This window comes from Oryx dammah, unplaced genomic scaffold, assembly GCF_014754425.2.
Source record: "Oryx dammah isolate SB20612 unplaced genomic scaffold, SCBI_Odam_1.1 HiC_scaffold_1, whole genome shotgun sequence".
Lineage (NCBI taxonomy): Eukaryota > Metazoa > Chordata > Mammalia > Artiodactyla > Bovidae > Oryx > Oryx dammah.
This window is the reverse complement of record NW_024070185.1, coordinates 58,896,523-58,906,428: the sequence shown is the minus strand read 5'-3', so window position 1 is coordinate 58,906,428 and position 9,906 is coordinate 58,896,523. Positions and strand designations below refer to the sequence as shown.

The 9,906-nt window shown below is 55.6% G+C and overlaps 1 protein-coding gene across 6 annotated transcripts; it reads left to right on the top strand.

Moving 5' to 3' along the window:
• The first annotated feature begins 261 nt into the window (after nucleotides 1-261).
• On the top strand, nucleotides 262-9,261 carry TPM2 (tropomyosin 2). 6 transcript variants are annotated; one of them, XM_040263060.1, is made up of 9 exons: nucleotides 262-2,041; nucleotides 2,484-2,609; nucleotides 5,547-5,680; nucleotides 5,779-5,896; nucleotides 5,991-6,061; nucleotides 6,522-6,597; nucleotides 6,777-6,839; nucleotides 7,007-7,076; nucleotides 9,115-9,261. In XM_040263060.1, exons 1-9 carry the CDS (start codon nucleotides 1,928-1,930, stop codon nucleotides 9,195-9,197), a joined length of 855 nt encoding a protein of 284 aa, XP_040118994.1. In that variant the 5' UTR covers nucleotides 262-1,927; the 3' UTR covers nucleotides 9,198-9,261. The 6 variants fall into 6 exon arrangements, with proteins under 6 accessions (XP_040118994.1, XP_040119151.1, XP_040118837.1 ...); XM_040263217.1 differs by lacking the exon at nucleotides 6,522-6,597 and adding an exon at nucleotides 6,201-6,276; XM_040262903.1 differs by having other exon boundaries at nucleotides 6,201-6,597.
• Nucleotides 9,262-9,906: the final 645 nt, after the last annotated feature.

The window sequence follows — 9,906 nt, the reverse complement described above, 5'->3', positions numbered from 1 at the left end:
GATTTTAGGGTCCCACTCGCATCAACTTTAAAAAAGATTTTTCTGTCAAGGAGAGTTGGGGAACCAGGAGCAAGACCACAACAGACTCAGGCAGGAGGTAATATAAGGAACTGCCCAAGGCAACCCCAGAGAAGTTTGAGAAGTCTTCCTTATCTGGAGGAAGTACCTCCTACAGGATTAAGAGGATGTGGGGAGTGAGGGACAGGAGAGCTATTAATGACTCCCCTGGATTTGACCCTGGATACAGGGTGGCTAGAAGCGACTTTTTAAGAGTTTGGGGGAAACGGAGTCAGTTTTGTCCATATGTAGCAGCAGTCGGCTAAGCAGATCTATACATTTCCCCGCCCCCTACCTCCCCCCGCTGACCTCGCCCAAGCCGAGGACCCAGGATTCCCACGGTTTCCACCCCACCAGCAAAAGCCAGGCCTCCCACCCGCCTGCCCCTCGGGAACAAGGCTTCCTCCGCCTGGTCTCCCCTTCCCCCCTCCAAGGCAGCTCTCCACTTCCTCTCCACCCCCCCCCACCCCAACCCGAGGAAAAAAACGAAAACAAAAACAAACAGCTTCACGCCCGTGCCCCAGATTTCCCAACCCTGGGCCCCGGCTCCCAGAGCCGTTTGTGGCGCCCGCGGTCAGGGGGGACACCTCCCCCCACCCTCAGCCCAGCAGCTCAGAACTCTTACCCTTGCCCCTGCCTTCCTCGCCCCAGCCTGGCCCCGCCTCCCCACGGGAAACATCCCAAAAAAGGGCAGAAAAGAAATTTCAGCGTAAAGTTGGCTCATAAGGGAAGAGAGGAGAGTCCGCCGGGAGAAGGGGAGGAGAAGGGAGGGCGCCGGGGGAAGCTAGGGGAAAACGGGGTGGGTGGGGGTGAGCGGAGGGCGGTGGGGGTGGGGGAGTCCCGAGGAGGGACGGGGAAGGGACCGTAGGGGCGCGTCCCGGTGGAGGTGGGGATGGGGGTAGGGAAGGCGCAGCGTCCTGCCTGGCAGAAGCCACGTGGAAAATATGCAGGGCACGTGGGGGGCGGGGCGGGCGGGCGCGGAGCTGGGATCCGAGGCTGGTCGGCAGTAGAGGAGGGGCCCTGGCTCCGGGGGTAGGGGATGGAAGCGGGGAGCGAGGGGAAGAGAGGTCAGACCCGCCCTCGGGGGCAGCTAACCCGGCCTCGATCTGCACTGCGACCGGGCTTCTGGGCTCCCCTCCTGCCTCAGTTTCCCCAAGTCCCTGGTGAGACTCATCGCTTTCACTGCCGTGTCGGTAACGCAAAGCCAGAGTCTGGAACTCAGGGTAAACTGAGGCACTAAAGAGGCAGAGGAGCCCCGCCTCCCAAGAGACATTTAATCCGAGGGGATTTACAGGAAACTTCTAAATTAAGGGCAGCGGCTGCTGCAGTTGAGGGGGGGACACTCTGCACTCTGGTCCTTGTGCCCGGGCAGCTGCCGTGAGCTCAAGCCCCGAAATAGCCCCAGGGGCCCCAGCCGCAGCTGCCACAGGGCCGCGCTGTCACTCAGGAGAAGTGCGGAGCCCCCAGCCCCAGGGTCCCCTCCCCTCCGCGGCGCTAGTTTTTTCAGCCGACTATCCATCTATTTTCCCTTCCGACGGCTGCGGGCGGGGTGGGGGTGGGATGGAGAGGGGTGGGATAGAGGGGAGAGGCGGGGCCCTGAGGGGGCGGTCCCGAGGGGGTGGGCACAGGGGGTGGCCGCGCCCCCCGACCCTGCAGTGCTTCTGCCCCTACAAGGTTTGGGACGCAGTGGGGGAGGGTCTTGGCCCCCGGCTCCGCCCGGTCCCTCCCCGCCTTTTAGGCGCCCACGCGGCAGGGACATCCCAGTCCCGCTTGGTGCTCCTCGCCCGCCACCCGTGAGCCCAGTCCGCGAGGCCAGCCCAGTTCTCCCGGTCCGCACTGCCCGCCGGCCGGCCCGTCCCCCACCGCAACCATGGACGCCATCAAGAAGAAGATGCAGATGTTAAAACTGGACAAGGAGAATGCCATCGACCGCGCAGAGCAGGCCGAGGCCGACAAGAAGCAAGCTGAGGACCGCTGCAAGCAGGTGGGGGGGTCCCAGGCCCGGCGCAGCCCCCGCCCCACCCCACAATGAGGGCAGGGGCGGCCCTGCCCTATGCCCCCCAGCCACTGGCCTGCTCTCCAATGCTCTCTACCGTCCAGTGTGGGGGCTGCTGGGCCTTCACAGTACCCCGAGGGTCCGTCACCAGAGCCACACACTTCATTCCACCCACCTTAGCCTGGGGAGCCCCAGTCCCCAGATTTCCACTCCTGCCCTTGCAGAGCCGTGATGGGCCTTCTCCTTGGGGCTGGGAACTTTTTCTCTACTCCCACCAGATCCCTACACACCCCTAGCTGCACTGTCCCCCACTGTCCTCGGATGTTCCTCCTCCTCCCTAACAGCCTCTAAATATCTCAGTACCCCCTCACACACACCCCTGACTCTGGCCTGGGCCTGGGCCTGGCTGACTGAGGTTTTTCTCTCCCAGCTGGAAGAGGAGCAGCAGGCCCTCCAGAAGAAGCTAAAAGGGACAGAGGACGAGGTGGAAAAGTATTCTGAATCAGTGAAGGATGCCCAGGAGAAACTGGAGCAGGCTGAGAAGAAAGCCACTGACGTGAGTGTGGACCTGGGGGTGTGGGAGAATTAGTGCACTGGAAGGGGTCCCAGATGGGAATGGAAGGGACCTTCTTCACCAGGACTAAAAGGGTTTCCTTGCAGGAACCCAGGCTAGAGCAAGCTGGCACAAATAGTTCAAGACAGTGGGTAAATCAAAACCACTTACCACTTCCCCCAGAGGACATAGCATTGCAATTCCATTGGGTTCCAGCTCTTAGAATGTACAGTGATCAAACAATGAGTCATCGTGGGGGTGGGTAGTACAAGAATTTACCCTCCACCTCAACTAATCCTCCAGTTGAAAATGCAGAGAAGACTGCAGCTACATTTTCGGGGGTATGGGCTGTGGGTGTAGGTGCTGTGGGCAGGGGGAGAGAAAATGAATCCAAAGATGGGCCCTGACTTGAGTTACACCCCTGGGGTCCATTAGAAATTCCCTGGCCTTGACCTCTGGCTCCAGTGGCGCTGCTGTGCACTAGGGCCCCAGCTCAGGTTCTGTCGGTCCCTTATTTACCCTCATTAAGCTGTCAGCCTTGAGACCATGCCAGGCCACAGGGCAGAGGGACAAGGCCACAAATGCCAGGGCAGCCACCTTGGCAAGTCCTGCTCACTCTGAGATTTCTCTGCCCACCCCACACCTCCTAACCAGACGTCTCCACCTCCTGCCAGTCCCAACCCCCACCCTGAGGTAGGAGAATGGCCGTAAGACTTTAGATTTGGTACTTTCTCTGCCTCCTGTTCCCTATTTGCCTTCCACCCAGGATTAAGTTTAAAATGAGGTTTCAACTTGGATGGATGGGGGGATTAGCATAAGCATGGTCTGAACATCCGAGATCAGAGATGACATTACTGTTTGTGTTGACCATTATCCATGTTTCCCATCCCCCTCTGCCCCCAAGGTTGGTTTCTCTGACCTCCAGTCTGGTTTTGGTTCTTCACTCGCCCTGGCACTTGGAAGGGAACTGACCTGCAGCTGCTGGTGAAGGCGACCCTGGGCATCTGACACTCTATAAATAACTGCAGCCCAGTGCAGCTGGAGGCAGGCCTGGAAACCCAAGGAGCTGGGTGGGGGCTGAAGAGGAGGAGGGGAGGACAGGGACAGAGCTGGGGAAGCGGGGCAGCAGAGTAGAGAGGGAGTAGAGAGGAAGCACTGCCCAGACTTGTATGACCTTGAACACAGCACTTAACTCACGCACTGCCTCAGTCTCTCCTTCCTCTCTTGCTTCCCGTTTGTGCAATGGGGACAGCACTGTCTGTCCTGTGGTTAAGAGAGCAGCATCCATAACTGGGAAAAACTTGAGAAGCACAAAACTGGCAAAAGTCAGTCCTGTGATGCAGGCCCCAGGACTTCCCAGGTTCTCCAGAGTCACTTGTTACCCTATGACCATGAAGAGAGGTTCCCTTTTACAGAGTCTCACCTCTCTCTAGACCTCCAGGATTCCTGAGTCATTCTTCCCAACCCCCAGTGCGGTCCCCAGAATCCTTCCACATGGAGTCATCCAGCCCTGTGCCCAGGATGGGTTCCTGTCACTCTAGGTGGCCTTTAGCACCTGGAGTGTAAGGGCAACACTACTTTCTACATATGGTGCTGTTTCCCCTGTCCTACCCCCAGCGCTGCCACCTGTCTCTCCCCTCTCACTCTCTTCTTCCCCTGCACTGGTCCCTTCTCCTTTCCAATCCTGAACCTCAGGGTCTCTATGTTTTGTCTTTGAGGGAGAGACAAGGGATGAGCTAATGTTTATGGGATGGAGACTCTGCAGGCAAATGCTCAAGTGCTTTCTGTGTGTTATTTTACTATTTCCCAAGATTGCTTATCATCAGAATCCCTGAGTGAATGAGTGATACTCGCTCAGTCATGTCTGACTCTGCAACCCCCTGCCAGGCTCCTCAGAATCCCGTGAAAGCTTAAAAAAGAAAAAAAAAGATAGAAGAATTTCCAAGCTCCTGCCCTGGAGATCTCAGTTCAGTGGCTCCAGCATGGAGCTAAAGAACCTGGATTTTTGTTTGTTTGTTTGTTTTACCTCCCTGATGGTCTGTTATTAATCCAGCATTAGAAGCACTGCATTATCTCAGAACATTCTGCAAAGGAAGAACCAAGGCTTAGAGAAACTAAATAAGTTACCCAAGGTCACACAAGTAGCTCAAAGACAGCAGTCTCACTCAGAGTGGATACTCTTAACACCAAATTGCACTGCTTCTCTCCTTTGCCTTTTTGGGATCTTTCTTGCTCTGTCCTCTTTTTCTAAAGGTATCATCCCTTTCTATGGACCATCTCCAAAACCTCCATGATTTTGCCTCTATATTGCAGGATCAGTGGCGGATCTGCCACTCACACTGCACTTGCACTGCCCCCACTTGCATCCAGCACTGGCAGAGAGCCTCTTGCTACAGCCATGGGTCCCTTAGCCTGGCTTGCCGCCTAAGCCTCCTGCTGTGAGTCTGCCTGGCAGCCAATGACATCACAGAGCTTGATTCTGTGATTGGCGGATTTTCGCAGCACTGTGGCCTGGTTGGCCTGATTCTTTCCCACCCCTTGCCTGAGCCAGTCTCCACTGAGGAGTCAGGGCTACCTCAGACCTGATCCCAGCAGTTGGAGTGCTCTCAGACAGGACCGGGTGGGGCGGGGGGGTCGGGAGGTGGGTGGGAGGGGTGGGGGGTGGATTTGTGTGCAGATATCCACTGGAGACTCTGCACAGTGCTAGAAGAGGCCCCGCAGCAGGGGAATGGAGCTTGTCCAAGAGTGCATGTTTTGGACTGGAACACAGAATCTGCGAAGAAGATGGTTTAGTGAAAAAAAAAAAAAAAAAGGTTGAATGTCTGGAGGCCAGAAAGCTTAGCTTTGTTCTGACAAGCATCTTAACCATCCTCTGATGCCTCTCTGATCCTCATCCAAGGCAGACACAGCCCTTTCTGACCTCTGACCTTTGACTCACAGGCTGAGGCAGATGTGGCCTCCCTGAACCGCCGCATTCAGCTGGTAGAGGAGGAGCTGGACCGGGCACAGGAGCGTCTGGCTACAGCCCTGCAGAAGCTGGAAGAGGCTGAGAAGGCAGCTGATGAGAGCGAGAGGTGGGCAGGGGGTACCTCAGAGGATGGGGCAGGGAGGGAGCCGGGAGCCTGTCCCTGCTGGGCCTAACCCCACCCCCACCACTTGCCCTGCCTCTCAGAGGAATGAAGGTCATCGAAAACCGAGCTATGAAGGATGAAGAAAAGATGGAGCTGCAGGAGATGCAGCTGAAGGAGGCCAAGCACATCGCTGAGGATTCAGACCGCAAATATGAGGAGGTGACAGCCCTGCTCCACTTTGTTCTCACACCTGAACCCCAGGCACCCCCAATCATTCACCATGGATCTCCTCCTCGCTCCCCCATCCCCACAGGTGGCCAGGAAGCTGGTGATCCTGGAAGGAGAGCTGGAGCGCTCAGAAGAGAGAGCTGAGGTGGCTGAGAGGTAAGGACACCCCAGGGTAGCAAGTGAACCTCGGCCTGAGCCCATGGCTGTGGGGCACTCTGTGCAGTGGGGAGGTGCTTCCCCAGGCAGGGGACCCCAGGGACAGGTCCTGCCTCTGACCCCTACATGCTGCCCCCAGCCGAGCCAGGCAGCTGGAGGAGGAGCTTCGAACCATGGATCAGGCCCTCAAGTCCCTGATGGCCTCAGAGGAGGAGGTAGTCACCTCTCCGGACCTTTCTTGCCAATGGCACCTTCTCTCAGCTCACCTTCCCCTCCACCTCAGGCTGCCCTCTCTCAACCTGCTGGGGTCGGGAAGGGCCTGGGGCTTCCAGCCTCTGCCTGCTGTCACTCTCACAACTTTGCTCTTCTCTTCTCTCCTCCACCCCTTCCCCACTGTGCCACCTCCACTGTCTCCCCCACTGTGCCTTCACATCCCACCCTGCCACACACCCCCCTGCAGTAAATGTGGGGACCTAGAGGAGGAGCTGAAAATTGTTACCAACAACTTGAAATCCCTGGAAGCCCAAGCGGACAAGGTAGAGGGGGGCAGAGGGGCAGTGAGGATGGGTTCCTTCAGGGAGGGAGGCGATGGGCCCAGGCAGGGCGGGGTACAGTGTTTGATGGAGACAAAATCAGGAGTAGCCTGTGGGGCTCTGTGAAGAAACGAAGGCTTTGTGGGGGTGGTGTACTGATGACCTGTGTCTGTTCCTAAAAGTATTCCACCAAAGAAGATAAATATGAAGAGGAGATCAAACTGCTGGAGGAGAAGCTAAAGGAGGTGAGAGTCCTTCCAGCCTGAATGACCCTCAAGCCCCACAATCTCTACCAGAGACCTCCTGTGGCAGGGAATTGGGAACGGGGGCAGAACAGAAGGTTGACTTAAGTGATTGCATCTGGGAGGGCCTAAATTTTTGTTATTTTTCCCCATCTTGCCTTTACACCCAGGCTGAGACCCGAGCAGAGTTTGCTGAAAGGTCGGTGGCAAAGTTGGAGAAAACCATCGATGACCTGGAAGGTAAAAAGGATATTCCTCTGTACCCCTGAGACTTTCAAAATAGATCTGTACTACCCATGACTTATCTTCCTATCCCATGAGACTTGCCAGCGGTAAATTAGGACTGGATCCCCTAGGACTACACAGGTTTTGGCAGTCTGTGCCTCCCATCCAAGTAGATAGATGATGTAGCCCCATCAACTCCAGTGGTTCGCAAACTTGAGAATCCCCTCAGAGAGTTTTTAAAAATACAAATTCCTGGGTCCTGCTCTGAAGTGACTGCTGACTTTGGACTGAATCTGTGTCTAACAAGCGCCCTGACAATGCAGATGCTGCTGGTCCTCAGACCAGACTCTGAGTAGCACTGATCTAGATAACACTGTCTCCAAGTACAGCATCCTCTTTATTAAATAGAGAGCTGTTTGCTTTAATATCTAGGTTTTCATGAAAACATTAATGGAAAATACTATTCTAAGCTAGATTTGATGAAAACAAATATCCAAGTATTTGCTAGTCTGTAGCTACTTCTCACTCTTATCAACAACGTTGTGCCTAAAACTGTCTTTCCCTTTTATTTCACTTTCATAACTCCCACATCTCTTGCTTCCAGCCCTCTCAGGCAAGCCTCAATTTTCTCTCCGACTTTAGACCTTTCTAGCTTGAGTGTCCTCCCCTTGCAGCAAGCACTCCTGCTTAGGCAAAGCACTGTGCCCCCAGGTCCCTGGGGGGAGGCAGGAGCTCCTTAGGGAAGTACCAACTTGGGGTACAGAGAACGATAAAAGACATAGGGGTACAGAGAGGAGAGGAGGGGCCCCTGATGGCTGTCCAGCCTGTTCTCTGGCCTGTCTCCCTCATTCCATCTTCATCCACCTCTGATTCTTGTTCTATTACCCTCTCTCCTTCCACTCCTCTTTCCCTCCATTCCTTCTCCCCACACTCCCACCTGGCCCCCCTCTCCTGGACCCCCCACCAGATGAAGTCTATGCACAGAAGATGAAGTACAAGGCCATCAGTGAGGAGCTGGACAACGCGCTCAATGACATCACCTCCCTCTGAGCCCCTCACCAGTGTGGCCCTCGGCCCCCTCTCTCTTTTCCTTTCCATTTTCTCTATGGGAAGCAGGGCCAGCAGGAGGAGCAGAAATTGCCAACACTGCACAGCCAGGCTGGGTGCAGCCTAGGAGAGCCCCCGCCACATCCACTGCCCATCCTGGCACTTGCTTCATCCTTCTATATCCATCCACTCCTCCCTCTACCCGCTGGCCGCCACCACTCTCTGCTGCTTAATAAACTCCATTTGGTCTCCATGCTGTTTTCCTGCCCTCTAAAGAGCACTACCATCACCCCCACAGAGCACTGGTTCACTGCTGAGACCCCGGCTCCTATGGGCACCCCTAATCTTGTGACTCCCTCCCCCACTGAGCTCACCCACAGAACACTGAGGCCCACCCCAGAACCCCCTCTGCATGACTCTCTGCCGCATGTGGGCATGTCTGACTGTGTCATTCACCACAGGCCCTCTGGTGCCTCTGAGATACACGCCCTTCTGCAAACCCAGGCATGTCACTGCCCTTGGAGCGCTCAGCTGAGATTCCAGGATATAAAGGAATGACTGGAAGGGGAGTGGGCTGGTAAGGTGTAGGGGAGGGGTGCAAGGTTGTTAAAGGTCCGGGATGACGTTTGGAATGACACTGGATGCCAGCAACATGGGGGCTTTCGCTGCAGGTCTGTTTTCTGCCTCAAGTTTGTCTGTCTGTCTGACACTCCCTTTCCTGGCTCAGTCTTTGTCTTTCCTCCTGTTTCCAACTCTCTTGAACCTTCTAAAGAAGGAGGGTAAATTAGTTTATGACTCGGACCTTCCCATACACCTCCATGGCCCCGAAGCCTTGAGTGAGGCATCCCTGTCTTGGTCAGTCCATCTGTCTGTCCCACCCAAGGGGTCCTCAGATCCCTGAATGTTTGTGTCTTTGTATGCCTCCAACCCACTCTGTGTCTGTTTGTCACACCCCTGTCCATGCCTCCCCACCCCACCCCTGCTCACGGGTTGCTTCCCCTCACAGAGACCTTGGCCAGTGCCAAGGAGGAGAACGTGGAGATCCACCAGACCCTCGACCAGACACTGCTGGAGCTCAACAACCTCTGAGGGCTGGCCCTGCCCCCAGCCAGGCTAGCTGCCACCGCAACCAATAAAACGGATGTTACCAGCATTATGGGGCCCGTTAAGCCTTTCTTGGGTATTGGCAGTGGTGGTGGTAATTTTCCAAAGTGAAGAAGGCGGAGAGGATGCCTCAGGGGAAGAGTAGAGTTGGAAGGAGCTCTGAGTGAGCCAGAGGGATGGGGGCACTAGGGTCACCGAGGAGGGGTTGTGAATGGGCTGTGTGGAGCAGAGAAGCCTGGCAGGGCTGAAGGAGCATCCTTGCCCTTATTCCCCACAGGGCAGAGGAGCTGCCATCAGCGGCACTGCCCCATTCCAGCAGGTGGGTGGGCACAACACAACTGGAAGGCAAAACCACAAAACTACATTGGTTTCACTTGAGCAGGGTGAAAGCCCAAAAGCCTCACTGATTTTAAGCCTGAGAGACTGAGCCTGCCCTATAGACAGAGGGACAGATACACAGTCATTCCAACACTATAGACAGACACAGACACACACAGACACACGGTCAGTCCAATACTATAGGTCATTTCTGCCTGCTTCCTGATGACATCTATGTTAGGCAGACTCCTGCTGCCTCATCAAAGATGTCCACATCCTAATCCTGTGAAATGTTACCTTGCATGGGAAAAGGGACTTTGCAGTCAAGTTAAGGATTCTGAGATGGGGAGATTATTCTAGGTTATCTGCGTGGGCC

Bases quoted from the DNA above. Each gene is read 5' to 3' on its own strand.
- TPM2 (XM_040262903.1), top strand. From the start codon at position 1,928: ATGGACGCCATCAAGAAGAAGATGCAGATGTTAAAACTGGACAAGGAG. The intron at 2,610-5,546 runs GTGAGTGTGGAC...TTTGACTCACAG, and splicing joins CTGAGAAGAAAGCCACTGAC to GCTGAGGCAGATGTGGCCTC. The intron at 5,681-5,778 runs GTGGGCAGGGGG...CCTGCCTCTCAG, and splicing joins GCAGCTGATGAGAGCGAGAG to AGGAATGAAGGTCATCGAAA.